This window comes from Leptomonas pyrrhocoris (assembly GCF_001293395.1).
Source record: "Leptomonas pyrrhocoris isolate H10 chromosome Unknown, whole genome shotgun sequence".
Classification (NCBI taxonomy): Eukaryota; Euglenozoa; class Kinetoplastea; order Trypanosomatida; family Trypanosomatidae; genus Leptomonas; species Leptomonas pyrrhocoris.
In genome coordinates, this window is record NW_015438357.1 from 1,113,887 (window position 1) to 1,131,748 (window position 17,862).

A 17,862-nucleotide genomic window follows, 5' to 3' on the forward strand; every position below is an offset into this window, starting at 1 on the left:
CGCCCTTCATGGCCGTCCTCAGTGACTCACAGCACCCTGCGGGGCCGCAGTCGCCGCGGATGCCCAGGTGCTCTTTGCAAGTTCCTCCTCCACGTCCGCGCAAACCTGTTGGAACTCCTTCCGACTGCGCTCACTGTAGCCCACGCCGGTAGCGCCACCGCTGCTCACTTTCGGTGACAACCCCCCAACGCCGCCCGACCCATTAAAGAGCGCGCCACGCTCGTCCTTCTTCTCGTCCTTTCTATCCAACCCTTGACTCGAAATGGCGCTCTGAATGTTCTTCTGCACCGCCGCCCAAGCCTCCGGGTGGGCCTGGCACCAGTCCAGCAGCTGCACCGTGAAGGCACCCGCGCTGGGCTCTGCGTCCGTCTCCAGCGGATTAAGTCCCACCCCGTGACCGGAGCTCCAATGCGGCCGGTCCGCGTTTCCTCCAGCGTTGGAGTCCAGATCAGTGAAGGCCTCACTCATCGCGCGATCGGACGGGGTCGGGAGGGAGGGGTACAAGGCCGGCTGCAGCGGGCTCGCCGTGGAGGCGAAGACCCCTCCACTGGTGCTGCTCAGCAGCTCCTGCAGCTCCATCACCTCTCTACTTTCCCCGACCAAGTTGTGCAGCTCGCGCAGCCGGGCCGAGTCGGCGCAGGCCAGCTGTTGGATGAGTGACACGAGCACCTCGACTTCGTTGACGCTGTTTTCCTTGATGCTGTTCGAGAGGTGGTAGAGTAGAACCGTCATGGAGTTGGCGTTGTTCACGTTGATGTCGATGAGCTGATTCAGAGATCGTTTGCGCAGCTGCAGGAAGCGCCGCGACTCACGCAGCACAAAGAAGGCGAGGTTGTCACGGATGGTGAGCAGGTTGCTACTGTTTTTCATGCGGCGTCTTACCTGCATGCTGCTCGAGACGGATATGTTGGTAATCGCCATGACGATCGCCACACCGAGGTTGGGTGGAAATGGGTGCAGCGCTGTATGCACATCCTTGAAGATGAAATTCAAGTTGCGGATCACGTTGTTGGCGTTCTCGACGAGCTCGCCGTTCTTCTGCACACAGAAATAACGCGCGATCTCCTCCAACACGATGCGCACCAGGCGCGGGGGATAGTCGCCGTCGCGGATGCTGCGCACCTGCGCCCGCTCGTTGGACACGATGTCCAAGATGACCATCTTGCGTATGATCGTGCACGTCTGCTGGCGCACCTCGTAGACAAAGTCGCTGCGGTCTTGGTGCAATCGCTGCATGCCAGTCGCAGCAAAGTCCCGCCCCACCGCCGGCGAGGTGACAGAGGCGCTCGCCGCGGCCTCGTCGCCCACGAAGGACGGCACGCGGGGCGCGCTAGACCCTGCGGAGTCAGCGGGCTTCTCAAAGAACACCCGCACTGCCACCCACAGCCCACCCAGCCACTGGATATCCATCAGCTTTAGCGCGTGTTTCGGGTAGTCGATGACCTTGCTCAGGTAGTTGAGAACTTCAATGACGACTTTTTCGTCGTTCACAATCAGCGAAGGAGAGGAGGACGCCGAGGTGGCCTGAAACGGGCCACTCTCCGGGCGAGGCAGCGGCGAGACCGCGTTGTTGGCACTGGCCACGGAGGGCGGATCCCCCGACGGCACCCGCCGTGTGTTGCTCGAGCTGGAGGTCGACGACGGTGATGGCAGGCGACGCACCAACGCCTGAATGAAGAAATCCAATGCACACAGCACCGCTTTGAGGGCGAGGGGGAGCTCGAGGCTGTGGTAGCGGTTGCCTTTGTGCAGAATCATCAATTCGCCAAAGTCTTCGTTGACCTTGCCGTAGTCATGCGTGTGCTCGAAGCTGTACCCCCGCCGCGTGCCGAGCTGATTGACGGTGATGGCCGGCGCGTGACCGCGGAACTCAAAGGTGCGTCGCGGCGGGCGGCCTGGAGGGAGCCCGGAAGCCACCGCACGAGGAAGGGCCGCCACCGCCGTCGCCGCAGACGACTCCCGCTGCCGTGAGCGATGGGAGAGGTGGGCGGCGGCCATCAGACGCACCGCAATACCGTCCGTCTCCGGCCGCTTCTCCTTGCGACGGCGGAACTCATCGAAGGCGACTTGGATGAGCGCGTCGAAGGTGCGAATGCCGAGGGGGATGGGACTGCGCGGCTCCGTGATCGACATCGCCAGCACGTCGAAGCCGTCGCTCTTCCTGAAAAACTTTGCGCAGCTCTTCAGCGGCATCAGCAAGGAGAGCAGCCCGATCGCCAGAACACGGATTGCCTCGCTGGAGTGGTTTTCGCCGCTGACGAGCAGCAGGAGAAAAGCAAAGCCGCGGCCTTTGCAGCATTCCTGGATCATTTCACACATCGCCACGTCCTCCTGCGCGATATCGAAGAGCATACGCAGCACCCGCACCTTCGCCGTGTCGGCGGTTGGACTCAACGAGCTCGGGGCAAAGAGAAAGAGAAAGACTTGCCGCAACTCCGCCTCACCACGGCACAGCTTCTCAATCAATATGACCACCGACTTGATGCACTCCTTCGGCAGGTGCAGCGTGAGGTTTAAGATGCTCTGAAAGCGCTTTGGGTCTTCCTGGAAGAGCTTCAGGTTCTCCTTCACCAGGAGACAGTCACTCAGCTCCCGCAGAATGATGTTCGTCGAGTTTGCCTCGTGTGTGCTGAGGTTGGGCAGCAACGGAGGCGGCGGCGATGGCGGCTGCGACGACGACCGCGTGACGCTGTCGTCATTCGTGTGCGTGCTGCCGCGGCTGTGGCTAATAAGCTCCTTATTGCGTTCGCTGGTCTGCATGACGCAGCTCAGCAGAATGTCGAAGACGCACTGCGTACACGCGTGCGCACGCAGCACCCGCCCGCTGCCGCGAACTGTTACAGACTGCAGTAACAAAGACCCGAACTCGGGGAACGTTGTCTGCCACGACAGCACCTCCGTGCGAAGCCGCTCCAGGTGGTTCTTGCGCACCAACGCCGTCAAGTCCTCGTTGCTCGCCAGCTGCATCGAGGTGGTCAAGAGGCTGAGGCAGAGTTTTGCCACGTTCATGAAGGCCGAGGTGCTGCGGATCGTTGCCGTCTCCCGCGCCTTCAGCACACTCAATACCCACTCCAGCACGCGCTTCGGGATAATAGTCTCCTCAATATCGGTAGGGGTGTAGAGCTCCACGCGGTGCCAGCTGAACTCCGACGATCGCTTCGCCAGCACCTCATGTCGCTGCAGGGACGACGTGGCCGACGATGGTTGCGTGTCGCCGCCGCTCTCCTCCTCAAAGCAAGGGGCTAAGACCGACGCGCAGTCCTTGGTGGGCTCGTACAAGGTGGGTCCTGCGGCGTAGAGACGCGCAATGTCCTTCTCCGAGAGCGCGGGCGAGATGTTCATCCCACTCGTGTACCCGAAGAAGCCGGGCAGCTGTGGCGCGCCGCCCATCGTGAAGGTCAGCGAGTGCTTCTCTCGCGGGTAGGGTACGTCGTGGACGCTCTCCAGGCGACGGCCGTTGATGTACACGTTCAGCGCTACCCCTTGCGTCACGACCACGTACGTCCACTGCGACGCCGCGAAATTGCCATCGCTCATGACAAGCTCGAGTGGATCTCCGCCGGCTTTGTTCACCCGCACGGCGAGCGAGCAAAGTCGGCCGTCGGCGACCACGAGAAGGCTGACCCGCGTGTCGCCTTGATCCATAAAGGAGTAGAGGCAGCTGCCCCCGCCCCACACACACGTCGGGAAGATCCAGGCGGAGAAGGAGTAGCCGCTGCCGCGAGGGAAGATTTGCTTCAACCGCCACGTCACGTAGCCGTCGCCCGGGAAGAAGAGCAGCCGACGCGGGATGAAGGCCTTGCAGAGTCCGCACAGCACGTTCTCCACCACGTCCACGTCCGTTTGCGAGGAGGCGACCGAGTACATGTCTTTGATGCCGTTGCACACCATCTTGACGGTGTTCTTGCTGAACGTGGTCGACGTCAGCGTATCGAGGAAACAAAATGTGAGTTGAGTGGTGTTCACGTTCAGCGTGTTGGGTGGAGTGAGCACCATCGTCACCTGCTTGGATGCAGCAGCAGCAGCAACAACAACAGCGGAGGGAGAAGTCAAGGACGAGGACGAAGAAGGCGTCGGGACTGCCTTCTTTGACTCTTCGCCTTCCTTGGCCTCCTCCACCGCTCCCGCCTGCTCCCTTGCGCGCGACCACAGTGTGACTTCCTCCGACGACGGAAAGACGCTGGACTGGTTGCAGTTGATGAGGGCGATGAGGGTGCGCAGCATGTTGTGCTCCGAGAGCAGCACCGCGTTGCGGGGGTTCGCCACGCACAGCAGCGTTAAGGTGCAGATGATCCACCGGTAGAGCGTCTCGGCAGACGCGTACTTGGTGTTCAGCTGCAGCAGTACCGCCTTCAGCACGTCGGCGCCGTCTGCCGTGATGGCACAGACGTACAGCGCGGAAGCCAACTGCCACATCGAGGGGGAGCCGCTCGAGAGGTATACCTCCCAGTCGACGGGCACCGGGTCGTACTGGTAGCAACCCGGTGCTGCTGCGGCGGTAGAGGAGCTGCCAAAGCTGCGCTGTGCCACGCGGCGCGCCGAGGTGGCCGTGCCAGACACCGTCGCACTCGCACCCGCACTCGTCGTCGACCCATTCGTGCATGCCCCGCTCAGCGCCACCATCACAATGGCGCGTTGATAGGTGAAGCTGTCCTCGGTGCACAGTTCCACCAAGCCTTCGAGCAGCTCGGAGCGCCAGTACTCGACCGGCTCCAGGGTGGCCGTGGGGACCGTCCGCGACGGCCCGAGCGACAACTGCAGTGTCGTGGGCATCTGCGACAGCCGCGACGCGAGTGTCGCCCACAGCTGTGCGTACTCGGCGCCGTAGGTCTGCAGGAAGTACGCCTTGAGTCCGGACCTGCCACGGTACACTCCGTTGATGACGGCGAGGAAGACGGCGGAGGCCGCGACGGTGAGGCTGTCGTGGACGGCCGTCTCTGCGTTAGCGCCTTCGCCCGCTACTGCGCTAGAGACGGGGCTCGCAGCGTCGGCCGCAGCCGTTGATGCACTTGTAGACGTCGCGGAGGTGGGCAATAGCGGCGGCAAAGCTATCGTCGGTGAGGCAGCAGAAGCAGGAGCAGCTGGTGGAAGGGGCTGCGCCGCCGGGAAGCCAGTCAAAGGCGCCGTCGCCGTCGCCGCTGCCTTTGTCACCTCCGTCTCGCCCTTCGATGACGCCACCGTCCTGGGAGAGACGACGGCACTGATCAGCGGCGGCGTCGGCGCCGGCTGCTGCAGCTGACACGCCTCGTGGAAGAGAGAATCGATGAGGGACTTGCAGTACGCCGTGCTGCGCTCATCCAGCTCCTCCACAACCCCGACGTCGCCGCTGATGTGGAACTGATGCAACACCTCCACGAGCAGAGAGGCGAGCAGCACGCGCAGCACGCGTCCCGTGTAGTCTTGCGGGGAGTCACGCAGAGTGTCCTTGCAGGCACGCAGGCAGTCCCGCAGCAACTCGTTCTGCGAAGAGCACACGCCCACCACCACCAACGCGCAGCAGTCACGAAGCTTTTGGCTAAGGGTGGGATTTTGGTAGTACTGGACCAACACATGAACCAGTTTCTTTTCGTGGTAGGCCATCCCGGCCTCTTTGGCGTTTACACTGAACACGAGTACGCGCGCCACCTCCAGGTTCGCCATGAGCGCCGACTCGCTCAGCGGCTTCCACGTGTCGTTCTTCGCCTTTGCTGGCGATGCTGCGGAGGATTCAGGACTGTTGCTTGTCGTAGGAGAAGTGGCAACTGGTGAGCCTGGCTTTTCAGCGCTCTCCTTTGCGGAGGGCCCCACACTTCCTGCGGGAGAAGCTGCACCGGTGGAGGCAGACTGCAACTCCAGTTCCGTTACTAAGTCGTCCACCCACGCCTCGAGTGTGCACGTGTCCACTCTGGAGTTCGTCTTGCAAGCAGTCAGCACAACCTTCGACGACGAGGAGAGCGCATCGCGTGAGTTCCAGCCATCGGAGCTACTCACCAGGCGTCGAAGCGCGCCGGCAGCTTGCTGTGCGAAGTCCGCAAAGTTTTCCCTGGAGAGCAGGCGCCGCATCTTTGCCTTTTCGTTTTTCTTCTTTAGATTCTGCTGCCCACCTCACTCTCGAGTGCAGGAGAATAAAATAAAAGAGAAAAAGCCACAACAACAACGAAGGATACTTGTCTGTTGCTTATTACCGTCTGTTGGAATAATCCAATCTTGTTGCTATATATATATATATATATATGTGTGTGTGCACACAAGAACGACTGAAAGCACACAAAAGAAAAGGTCAGAGGTAAGCAAAAAACAGTAAAAACAGAAAGGAACGTAATTCTTTCTTTTGTAAAACACACAAGCAAACGAAGACAGAGAACGTACAGAGCAAGAATCAAAAAATGGTGACAAACCCAGACAGAGAGAAAAAAAGGGGGGACGCTTTTTCAAAAAAAAAAAGAACCAAAATAAAAAGAAAGTGCGCAGTAAAGTACAATAAATGGGAAAGTACTTGTTGCTAAGAACAAAGAAGAAAGTTACGGTGTCACTGATTTTTTTGACCCGCGGCTCTTCTTCGTAGCGTGGCCGTTGTTTAAAATGTGTGACGTCTTTCCGGGGCAAGAGGAGAGTGAGCTTTGTTTTGCTTTTCCCCTTCTACTTGCATGTGTATACAAATTCTAAGCCACCTCCAGCCTTTACATTCGTAAATGCTTCCTTTTTTTTTCTTGTGTGTGTGTGAGGGAGTGTATGTATTGTGTGCTTGATTCCTGGACATTCAGCGATGCCACAGAAGGCCACAAAATTTTTGAAAAAAAAAAGGACACAATAAGGGGGGAGGTGCACAGTGATTAAAGTTGCCGTGCCATCGCTCGACTTTATCTTCTTGCTGTTTACGGCTTTCGTCAAGACTGCTTGCTGCCACTCACCTTTCAGTCTGTCATCAAACGACGCAGGTGATTACGAAGGCATGCTTCAGCAGACGCGAATACTGATGTTCAACATCGCCCAACAGCGGTGGCTCCTTCAATGCGACCAGTTTTAATTTTTGCGAGATTGGGAGTGGAACCAGGATACAAGGGGAGCGGCAATCCGCACAGTCCGAACGAGGAAACATGTACACGATCGTCAACGGAAGAAATACAATGAAAGGTACAAGTAGGAAGAAAAGAAACACCCTGCTCAACGCGGACTGGGGTCATTTAAAGTCGACCATACAGATACGTCCACACGCACGTGGAGGCATCTCGCCTGAAAAGCAGAAACACCAACGAAAGAAAGAGGCGCCGTCGTCGAGAGGGAAAAACAAAGTAAGTACTCCCTTTAAGTAGGGGAAAAAAATATTTATTAATACTAGAGAGCTTCATTCTACAGCAACGAAATAAGAAAAAAAAAAAGGAGAGAACAAGAATGTTCAAGGAGAAGAAGCAGAGAAAGGGCATTGTACTCAACTACCTTCGCATCGCTCCCTCGCTCCTCACGAAACACATACGTGTGTGTTTCGTGCAAGCGCTCAGAACATGGTGCAGCACTTTGCTGTTGTCTTCTTCGCTTTCGCAGGGTTCTGCGGTGGTGGCGACGTCGTCACTTCAGGCGCCAGCTGTGAAGTCTCCACCGGCGACTTAGAAGGCTGTTGCTCGCTCTTCTCGAGCTGCACCGCGGTGGTCCCTTCCGCTCGCGAATAGCTGTTCGCCTCGTCCTCACTCTCGTCTTGGGGATGCAAATGAAGCACATCCTCTCCCTCCCACCGCCTTTCCTGATTCTCTCTCTTTGCTTGTGCCTTCACGGTCTGCTGGACCTTCTGATGACTCCCCGCACCAGAGGCGGGACCTAACGGAGGCGGCGCGGTGGCGGGAGCCTTGGGTGATGGGGACTGCGGCGTGCCCGAGGAGGCGTGTGCGCGACGCGACAACGGAGACGGCGTGTGCGCCGCATCCCCATTTGTGTTGTGCCGCATCGCCGTGCCATTCGCCGACAGCGGGCAGTCCACGTCCACCGTCATGGAGGTGTGCGTGCGTTCGAAGGTGTCAGCGCGGTGGTACAGACTATTGAATTTGCGGTAGGCCACCTCGCCGTTGGAGCCGCTGTCAGTGCGCTTAAAGGAGCGGTCACGCGCGCCAGCTGCACCGGCAGCGACGTGCACCGCAGACGACGGTGCCGGTGCACCCGATACCTCTCTCTCTTCGCTACGTCGTGTCCCGGCGGCGGCAAAGCGCCGAACGCGGTGCTTCGGAGGGGCGTCATCAGCCCGATCCCCCAAAGAGCGGTGTCCGTTCGTTGTCCCCGGCTGCTCTGCCTCCGGCTCGGGTGGAGAGTCGAAATGTGGGTTGCGGTGCGAATGGTGATGGTGCTGATGCCGTCGACCCTCGGACTGCCGCTGCTGCTCTCCTGCAGAAGAGACGGGCTTGGCTCGACCTTCAGATCGGCTGCGCGAGCGCGATGCTTGCGACAGCCGTTGCTGACGTTGACACTGCTCGAGGAGGAGCGCGGCAAGATTCTTCAGTTCCACGTACCCGCAACGTGCCGGGTCCAGCAGCTCCATCACGGCGGTAATCTCCCCATCGGAGATGTCCGCGGAACCGTTGGTGAGGAGGAGAAAGAACTCACGGCGACTGATCAGGCCGCCGCCGGGGGTGTCGAGGTCGTCGACCAGCCTGTAGATGGCGGAGCGTCCTGGGCGGTTGGTGTAGGCGACGTCCTCGCAGAACTGCAGAAAGGCCGCAAACGTAACGGCGCCGGCGGAGGCGGTGGGCACCGCCTTCACAAACTGATGCACAGCGGCAGTCGTGGGGTAGAAGCCGACCTCGCGCGCAGCGACAGCTAAGAAATGAACGGGGATGTACGGCTCCTTCGCGGCCCTGCTGCTGCTGTTTGTCGTGGGATTTACAGCGAATACGTTGAAGACGGAGTACACCCGCTCGACGTCTACAGGTGCCATTGTGGCGGCTAGCGTTTCCAGTTTTCGTTTCTTGAAATGTTTTGGGATTGTGTTGGAAACGGTGTCAGTTTAAAAAAAGATCGTTTTTCACACATACACACGCACACGTATACACACAAACACACAGAACGAGAGCGAAAGAAAAGGAAAACAGATGGAAGAGCATTGCGGTGGCCGTTGTGTTCAACAGAAAAATACAACTTCAAGCATGACCGTTAGAAAGATAGAGATGGGTGGCAAAAGCGCCAGCAGTTCCACATTTCACTGATTTCGTGGGCTGTGCATTTGCAGCCCACCGGTGTTCTTCGACGGCCCCTACTGTAGGCAAAGCTTTTAAAAAAAAGGAGAGAGAATGCACTACAGTTGTAGTCATCGAATTAAGAGTCTTTCTCCCTGTTGGCGCAGAGGTCAAGAGAAACTACACGTTCACTGCTGCAGAGCAGCTGTAGACTTCTGAAGAGCATCAAGACGGCGCTGCATGGCGTCCATGTTCTTTCGTAGGAGACCCGTGTCCTCCTTCACCTGGGCAGACAGCCCGGTCACGCGTTGCCCCAAACGTTCCAGCGCATCGGTGCACTCTGGCGACGACAGCGAAGCGACATCGCGCAAACACGCTGCACGGGCCACAGCAGCATCCAGCATTGGCGCTAAGGTACTGGTGGCTCGCTGTGCGCACACGTAGTCGTCCAACAGGGTGCGGCTCCGCAGCACCTGATCAAGGAAGGGCTTAAAGTCTTCCTGTGCAATTTCCACCGGCACACCACGACAGCGCAGCTCCGCGTTGAGAAAATCGTTGAGGCGGAACACACACTCCTTCTCCCAAATGGCTGCCTCCGCACGTCGCTGCAGCTTCGACACCAGCTCGGGTTCTTGCAGACAGTAGAGCACATGTGCCCACTGCAAGTCCGCTGCACGTGTCGCCGTCGTCGTGCGTTGAGTGGCATCTCCAAGTTGCCTTTCGAGTCGTTTGCACGCTTCGTGAACGCTGATGAGCTCACGCTGCGTGTAGTCAGATGAGGAAGGAGAAAATGTGTTGTATCGCACGACAGGCGGAAGAAAGGAATTTTCGAAGAGCGCACGAGAAGAGCCTGCTGATTGGCCTTCAGAAGACGCTGAAGAAGGACCTGACACACCTAACGTTTTCGGCAAGGCCGATGATGTGATGTTAACAGTTTCGGCATTGACTGGACGAAGAATTGGGGAGTCGCCCAGTGCCAGTTTGAGCTGAAGGAGAGCCTCCGCCGCATTCCAAGGCAGATTCCCCGTGGAGTCCGGCAGATCGCTTCTAAAGCGTTCACTGGTCATGGCAAGTGCAGCTGTGCGTGTCGGTGCAGCGGAAGCGTCGGGCACCGGTGAACCGTGCGCCCCCACCTCCGCCTTAAGCCGCTCAAACACTTCCTCAGGACGGGCAACCATCGTGGGGTGCACACCTGGCTCCAGCACCATGCGCTGCATGATGACCCACGATGGCAATTGTTTTGTTTGTTTTGAGGGGCTCTGTTGAGGTACCGTATTCGCGGAGAAACAAGACACCAGAAGCACAAAAAATGAGAAGAACGAAAGCAGTAGTAATTGTCGAGAAGTGATAGTTAACAGGAAGAAAGAGGCCAGATGCGAGACACACACGCCGGTGCAGCACAACTTCACAGCAGCACTGTGTCACTTTCTTCCCCTCAATGAGGAAAGTCGAAGCGAGTTGGATTGAATGGTAGTGCGAGAAGGTGAACCGCTAATTAAGTTGGGTCTGGTAGCGCCCAAAGGAAAAAAAAAGAACGATAGAATGCTTATCCTCATTCCTTATTGACGGGGCGTGCCAGCTCCAAACCGGATCCTTTGGCTCGTGACGTTTTCCTCTGAATTCGTAACGCGCACTGCACAGGAAACAAATGAGGTCGAATTGAACGTCAATACTGCACAGACACACACACACAAAACTACCATCATTCTAAATTGTATGTCTGCAATGCGACTCCTTTTTCTTTTGTTCCAAGCGCTGATTATTATTTTTTTTTGCCTTGTTTGGTGCTGGATCAGACATGAAAAGAGAAGAACAAAAGCACTCGCAAATCTAGATACGCAGTCCACATAATATAAAATCTAGTTTCTATATTTCTCCTTCTTTTCATCGGCATGCCAGCTTGCCGTGAGGCGCACAACAGCAAAAACGAAAAAGGCCCGCTAAGCACTACAGCAGCAGTTGCTTGTGCCGTTGGAGCTCCTGGTCACGCACGCTTACCGCCTCCTGCAGCGCCAGCAGCTGTTCGGACTGGTACTGAATCGTGTTCTCCTTCTTTGTCATGGCAACAAGCACGCGCTCGTTGATCTGACTCAGCTCCGCGTGGTGACGCTGCTCTATCGTCTTCTTCTCCGTCTCGTAGTCGCACTTGAGACGACTGAGCTCCTGCCCCAGCGACGTCTGACGCTGTTGCTGCTCCCAAACCTCCGCAACGTGCTGCGCTTCGAACTCGTGCAGCTTCCTTTGCCACTCCTGGTCTAAAATGCCCATGCGTTTTGCGTACTCGGCCCGCACGCGGCTCTCGATCGCGTCGAGGTGCTGCTGGGACAGGTCTGCCACGTCTTGGATGCGCGCCAGCTCGTCGGTCTTGCTTTTACTCACCTCAAGTGCGGACTTCAGCTGCTCCTTTACCAGGTCTAGCTCCACTTGCAGCCGCTCCTTCTCGCGCGTGACCTGCAGGTAGCGCTCGCGCAGCATGCCGTCACTGCCGCGGGTCGACTCCAGCGTACGCAGGTGTTCTGTCTCAAGTCGCTGCACGACCTTGGCAATGGCGGCATCCCGCTCCACCTCACACCGTCGTCGCATTTCGTCCTCTTTGCTGCGTAGGTAGGTGTGATTCTCCCCCTGCAGGTCCCTCTCCCGTGTGGTGAACTCAAGCAGCATTTTGTCCTTCAGCGCCGCCATGCGCTCATTCGCCTCCGCCGTGATGCGGCACACTTCTTTCGTGACCGCCTCGTGGAAGGACGCCTGCTCCGTTGTCTGGGCACTCTGCAGCCGCAGCACCTCCTTACCGAGACGATCAATCTCGTGCTGCAAGGTGCGCCTCTGATCCTCGTGGTGGTGCTCCAGCTGCTCCCGCTTCTGCTTCTCGCTTCGTCGCTCGTCCGCCAGCTGGCGCTGAATGCGTTCGCTCTCGTCGCGCAGACTCTGGCGAACGGCTTCCTGCTCGCGCGTCAGGGTCTCTGCCGCCTCGCGCTGCAGCTTTGACTTCAACTCCTCCACCGAGGCGTCCTTCGCCGCGATGACCTCGTCACGCTGGCGGAGCTCGTTTTCGTACTCCTCACGCAGACGCGCCTTTTCGGCCTTGTGCCGGTTCAGCAGTAGCACGATATCCGGCTCGAGAGACTGCAGCGTCGACTCCTTAATACGCTTCGCCTCAGCCAGGCGCCACTTTTCTCGGTTTGCCCTCTCCTGTGCGGCCCATTTCGTGCGCAGGGAGGAGATGGCTGCGGCGTTGGCCGCCTCCAGCCGCCGCGTCTCCTCCGCCCGTCGCGCCGTCTCCTCACGCAGCTTCACCGTGAGGGCGTCCACCTGGCGGGTCAACTCCGCCTTCATTTTGTCTGCCTTCTCCCCCTCTGCCTTCGCGCGACGCCGCTCTTTCGCCAGCCCTTTCTGCAGCTCTTCCATCTCCGCCTGCACCGCCTCGCGCATCTCCGCTTTGCGCTGTTGCTCCTCGCTGCGCCACAGCTGCAGGCGGCTGCGTAGGTCGTCATTGTCGTGCTGCAGCTGCTCCTTCTCAAACTGCAAGCCTTCGATTCGCTTCCGGATACCGAGGTAGGTGTTCTGCGCGGACTCGGCCCCACCCCCGGTGATCCACGCGAGAGCAGGGGCTGGCACGAAGGCGGACCCGTTCACGGAGGGAAGAGCTGCAATCGCACCGGTCGCACCAGCACCGGCGTCAGCAGCAGAGTTCCTGTGCCACCCTTCTGGAAGAGGAGCGATCGACGACGACGACGAAGGCGAGAAGCCGGTGACGTGTTGCAGGGCTGAGGCGGTGAGGGGGATTGCGCTGGACGTGCTGTTTGTCACGTTGGTCACGTCGCGCAGGTTTTGACTGTTGTGGCTCAGTTTCTCGTACGAGATGGGGACTACAGCTGCGCTGTCGAGGTAGGAGAGAATGTTTGCCACCTTTGCCTCGTTCATCTCTCGGAGGTCGGAGCAACAGCTGGCCGACGTGCCCTCCGCAACCGGTGCTGGCTGGGGACTGCCGTACAGCATCGTTTAGGTGTGCCTAGAGCAATACGAGCACCAATAAGAATGCTGTCTTGGAAAGTGAAATGCAAGAAGAAAAAAAAAGTTCTATTTCTTTTTTAATTGGTGTGTATGTGCGTGTATGAAGGCCAAGGTAGTTCTATTGAGTTGTGTGCCGTGATCTCTCTGTTCTCGTTTTTTTTTTCCAGTTGTGTGCGAATGCGCCGGTCGATATCCTTTCGCACCGCCGATTGTTTGGCGTTTCTGTTCCGACGTGCTGGTGTATCTTGCTGTTGAAAAGAGAAGGGAGAAAGAAGCGAAAACGTGAAAGCGAAACACTTTCAGAAGGTTCTTCTTCTTCTTTTCCTTTGCAGATAAAAAGAAAGAGAGGATATTTTATGTGTACACCTTTACAGGTAGTGCAGTAAAACTCGTCAAAGTGCCTTACCTTCACCTTCCTGCAAGCCGCAATGATGCAGATATATGTGTACACAAGAAAAGGATAGTACAAATAATAGCAATAGCACATGTATGGGAATAATTCAACCGCGCGTCAAGTCAGCCAAAAGACAAAGAAAGAAGAAAATAAAAAAGGCGAAGAGAAAACGCTGTCATTGCGGTGTAACGCCTCCGCCTTCCTTGTGCAGATCCGCCAGATTGCCCAGCAGTCGCAGTGTGGGTCGTCCGTGAGGACAGTTCCACGGCTGCTCCAGCTCCCCCAGACGACGCACAACCTGCCGCATCGTTTTCATGGTCAGCGCCGTGCCAATCATGATGCTGCTGCGGCATGCCTTAGTGGCCATGGAGTGCCACACCGCACGGAGCGGGTGTGTGATGGTGCCGTACAGCACCAGCTGCTGCACCAACTCCACCACATCCGCGGCGCTTACCACGTCATAGGGCAACACGGGCAGCGAGCAGACAAGCAGCTTCGTGTCGTCGCTGCCCAGCCGCACCTTAAAGCCGTGGTGTTGCAGCATGTCTGCATGTTCCACTGCCAGGTTCACCTCGTGTGCGTCCATCGCCACCGGCACCGGGATCACCAGCGGCTGCGGGGTCGCGACGTAGTTCCGCATTAGGCGTTCGTAGTTCGCCTTCTCGTCGGACGCGTGCTGGTCCACCACGAACACGTCGCCGTTCTTCAAAACAGCAATGATGAAACCGTGGTTGAACTGGCCAACCACCTGCATTTCCTTGAAGGAGTTTTTGCTGAAGTACTGCGTCAAGTCCGAGTCTGTTTGTGCGCCGAGTGTGTGTCTGGCAGACCTTGGCACGCGCCCAGTCCTGAGAGCCAGTCCGCTCGTGCACGGGGTGCCCGGTGCCTCAGTGTCCCTTTCCTCCTTCCTCTCGGTGAGCAAATCCACCTTGGCCAGCTCGGCGAGATCGGGGAAACTGCAGTGGTGGCAGGCACCTCCGCTGCGCTGACGAATACCCTCGTCCGACAGCCGCGTCACCTCGACAGCCTCCATCGCCATGTCCGCCACGGGAGTAGAAGCTGGACCCTCTGCATTGAGGAGCGTGGAGTCATCGTTGCTGCAGTGCAGCACGTCCCTCTCGTCCTCGCCACTCGCCATGCCGCTGGAAGAGGAAGACGAGGAGGCGGCCAGCAGGTCCGGTGTGGGAGACTCGGCGTCCAACTCGCTGTCCGCCATCCCCGCTGCGTCGCCGTACAGAAAATGTCCCAGCTTGGGAAGACACATGGTGGCGGAGGCAGTGGCACCGCACGGCACCCCGTCACCACTGCTAGTACCGTCGGCGTGCGCTGTGGACGACTCCTCTGCCCTCGGACGCTTAAACGTAAACTGCGTGAAGGAGGTGGCGGACACTGGCGTGCGTGTCAGCCTCGTCAGTTCAGTCGCGCGGAGGTCCGCCGCCTTCGTCTGCTCCATACGCCGGTCCCGATTCAGCTCAATCGACTGCGAGGCCAGGCTGAACTCCTGCAGGGCACATCGGTACACCTCATCCGCCAGGCGGTCCTCCTGCGAGAGCAGCACCTTCCGCTTGTCCGGTGTCAAGTTCACGTCGTACTGCAGCGACGCGTTCGTTTGGACCTGAAGAAAAAACCCCACCTGCAGCCGCTGCGACGCATTGGGCAGACACTGCGCAAAGGCGTCGTTGATTGCTTTGCTCAGCCGTGGCAGGTCCACGAGACGCCCATCCAGAGCAAAGACTTGATGATCGCTGCTCAGCCGACCACCACCGTCCACCTTGGAGACAAAGCCGCACATCTCGCCGAATGAAAAGCCCCAGTTGACGCGCTGCATGTGGGACACACAGAGCCCGCCGTAGGCCTCGGTCACGCTTCGGCTGGCATCGCCCGATCCTGTCAACGACACCAGCGTCGTGACGGCGGAAGTCAGTGACTCCTGGTGCGTCATCAGCAGTCGGATGTGCGGGTGGGAGACGGCGTACTGCCGCACCGTGCTCGTTGCCTTGCTCAGCTGGCGCCGGCAGTTCTTCGTGTACTCGCGATGCCGCACCGGCAGGTTTGCAAACAGGCGACGTGCGGTAACAGTAGTGCCGCCCTCATCGCGAAGGCGGGAGACGGCTACGTGAGAGGTGTGTGTGGTGGGATCGTAGGTGATGCAGATTGTGTAGGGCGCGGTCTCGCGGGTGCGTGTGTCCACCGTCAGATCGCTCACGTTGGCCAGGGAGTGGAGGGCCTCCCCGCGGAAGCCCAACGACGGGTCACGGGCCGATTCCCCAACACCTTCGTCCGGCTCCGGCTTGAGTGCCCCACTGCTGCGCAGCGGCAGAAGAGAAGAGGAGGATGGGGCGGAGGACAGCGCTACGCCGTCGCTTTCGCCCCTCGCGGCAAAGTGCTTCGTCGACGCGCGGCTGGACAGGAGAGGTGTGCCGGCTCCCTCACGCAGCACCCCGGACTCGACATCGATGATGGGGCCCATTGGGATGCCGGTGCCATCGTCCTCAACGGTGATCTCGTCGAGACCGTGGTTCACGAGACGAATTTTTATTACTTGCGCGTGCGCGTCGAGTGCGTTTTCCAGCAACTCCTTCACTACGCTGGTGAGGTCGGTGATGACCTGCCCTGCGGAGATTTTGCGCGCACTCGCGTCGTCCAGCCGAGTGATCATGTGTCAAAAGAAAAAAGGCTACAGTGTATTCTTCCAGTGCGTGCTCAACGTTCGCAACAGGTTTTTCTCCTTTTTCCAACCAAGGCGCTTACCAAAGATTCGATTCACCGATCTGTCGCTGCTTATCTATGGTGTGAGTTCTATATACGTTAACGTTGTTGGTTTTCCTTTTTTGAAATTCCAAAGCGTTTGCGCGATAAAAGCGTCCGTTCGACCTGTACTTTGGCGTCACAAAAAGCCTTTTCCATTGTCGCTGATTCGACAACAACAACAACAACAACGCAGTTAGGGGGACGTTAGATGTGAAAAAGAGGAGACGAACGAAAGAATGGAGGGGGAATTCAGAAAGAGAGAGAGAGCAGTCGGGCCTGACAAGAAAGACGAGTGGCGATGACGACGAAAGGAGGGTGGTGTACCGCTCACCAAAAAGGGGAAAAAAGGGGGCTCGGAAGGAAATCCCTCCTGCGTGTCTTTTTCTTCAAGATGATGGGGTTTTGCTCAGCTTCGTGGCACCTTCGCTACAAACTCGAAACGGCTTCTTTCTTCCCCTAAAAAAAAGCCTGGTTTCTGGCGTGTGTACAAACACGAGAAGTGTCTGCAGGAGAAAAGTGCCTCAGAGGCGGGCTTGAATCCCGGCACCATGTAAGCGTCGTTGGTGCTTGCGCTGATCTTGTTTGGTTTCAAAGTAGATGAAAAGAAAAACAAAAAGAAAGGAGTCCTTTCAAGGAACGTGTTTCACACTTTCGGAGACATCATACACACGACGCGCAGTGCAGGGGCGAAAGGGGGAGAGAGAGGAAAAACCTTTTTCCCTATTTAGTCCATCTGCTGCATCGCCTTGTCCGCGGCGGAGATCTTGCCCTTGCCCTTGTCGCTCTTGCCGGAGCGGTCCTTGCGCTCGAGGATGGCCTTGCGGTGGTGGGACAGCTTCAGCTTCGTGATCTCGACGTTGGAGGGGTGGATGCCGACCGGCACGGTGGAGCCGTTCGCCTTCTCGCGGTTGACCTTGTCGATGTGGATGACCCACTTCAGGCGGTAGCACGCCGTCACCTTACCCTCGCGACCCTTGAAGGTGCCGCGCTTCACAATGACCTCGTCGTCCTTGCGCACCGGCATGGCACGCACGTTGTACTTGGCGCGCAGCTCCTTCGAGAGCGGGGCGCTCATCAACACGCGGCGCACGTGACTCGGCGCCTGGAAGTGTGCGCGGCGGGCCTTGCGGCGGGAACCACACTTGATGCTGACCATCTTCGTAAGGGGAGAAACACTGTGAAGGTGGCAATGAAGCAGAGGAAGAGCGTTGAGTGGGGATGTCAACAGCAAAGCAGCAGGCAGATCAACAAGTACGTTGGCAAAGGAGAAATAGAAGGAGAGAGGAGGGGGGGGGGGAAGGAGGCTGTGATACATGAACTCCCGGCATTTTGTTCAGACGAGTGCTCTCGCCCTTCCACCTCTCTTTACACAACGTCGTTATTTGTAGACGAACACCGTCAACAGCCACGGAAAAACGCACGCCCTTCTCGTTGATGAGGTTGAGAGCTCATTCGGCGCATGTAATGCTCTCTTTTTAAAACCTATTTTTGCGCGCAAAACCATCTGTTTACGGGTTGAATAGTTCTAATCTAGTAGGCACCAAAACCAAAGAAAGAGAAACTCACCAA

The 17,862-nt window shown here is 57.9% G+C and overlaps 6 protein-coding genes across 7 annotated transcripts; all 6 read right to left on the minus strand.

Moving 5' to 3' along the window:
* Positions 1–18: 18 nt before the first annotated feature.
* ABB37_00345 (hypothetical protein) lies at positions 19–6,732 on the minus strand (the record flags this gene model as incomplete). Its single annotated transcript, XM_015796509.1, has 1 exon — positions 19–6,732. The coding sequence occupies exon 1, from the start codon at positions 6,040–6,042 to the stop codon at positions 19–21; it is 6,024 nt and encodes a 2,007-aa protein (XP_015664517.1). The 5' UTR covers positions 6,043–6,732.
* Positions 6,733–7,474: 742 nt separating this feature from the next.
* ABB37_00346 (hypothetical protein) lies at positions 7,475–8,930 on the minus strand (the record flags this gene model as incomplete). Its single annotated transcript, XM_015796510.1, has 1 exon — positions 7,475–8,930. Exon 1 carries the CDS (start codon positions 8,897–8,899, stop codon positions 7,475–7,477), a length of 1,425 nt encoding a protein of 474 aa, XP_015664518.1. The 5' UTR covers positions 8,900–8,930.
* Positions 8,931–9,325: 395 nt separating this feature from the next.
* ABB37_00347 (hypothetical protein) lies at positions 9,326–10,397 on the minus strand (the record flags this gene model as incomplete). The annotated part of the gene is made up of 1 exon (XM_015796511.1): positions 9,326–10,397. The coding sequence occupies exon 1, from the start codon at positions 10,352–10,354 to the stop codon at positions 9,326–9,328; it is 1,029 nt and encodes a 342-aa protein (XP_015664519.1). The 5' UTR covers positions 10,355–10,397.
* Positions 10,398–11,084: 687 nt separating this feature from the next.
* Positions 11,085–13,397, minus strand: ABB37_00348 (hypothetical protein; the record flags this gene model as incomplete). Of its 2 annotated transcripts, none has more annotated exons than XM_015796513.1 (1): positions 11,085–13,397. In XM_015796513.1, the coding sequence occupies exon 1, from the start codon at positions 13,131–13,133 to the stop codon at positions 11,085–11,087; it is 2,049 nt and encodes a 682-aa protein (XP_015664521.1). In that variant the 5' UTR covers positions 13,134–13,397. The 2 variants fall into 2 exon arrangements, with proteins under 2 accessions (XP_015664521.1, XP_015664520.1); XM_015796512.1 differs by having other exon boundaries at positions 11,085–13,393.
* A 320-nt stretch (positions 13,398–13,717) lies between these two features.
* On the minus strand, positions 13,718–16,201 carry ABB37_00349 (mismatch repair protein PMS1 putativemismatch repair protein; the record flags this gene model as incomplete). The annotated part of the gene is made up of 1 exon (XM_015796514.1): positions 13,718–16,201. One exon carries the CDS (start codon positions 16,199–16,201, stop codon positions 13,718–13,720), a length of 2,484 nt encoding a protein of 827 aa, XP_015664522.1.
* Positions 16,202–16,870: 669 nt separating this feature from the next.
* ABB37_00350 (putative 60S ribosomal protein L26) lies at positions 16,871–17,469 on the minus strand. Its single transcript, XM_015796515.1, has one exon. It carries the CDS (start codon positions 17,447–17,449, stop codon positions 17,018–17,020), a length of 432 nt encoding a protein of 143 aa, XP_015664523.1. The 5' UTR covers positions 17,450–17,469; the 3' UTR covers positions 16,871–17,017.
* Between the last annotated feature and the right edge of the window lie 393 nt (positions 17,470–17,862).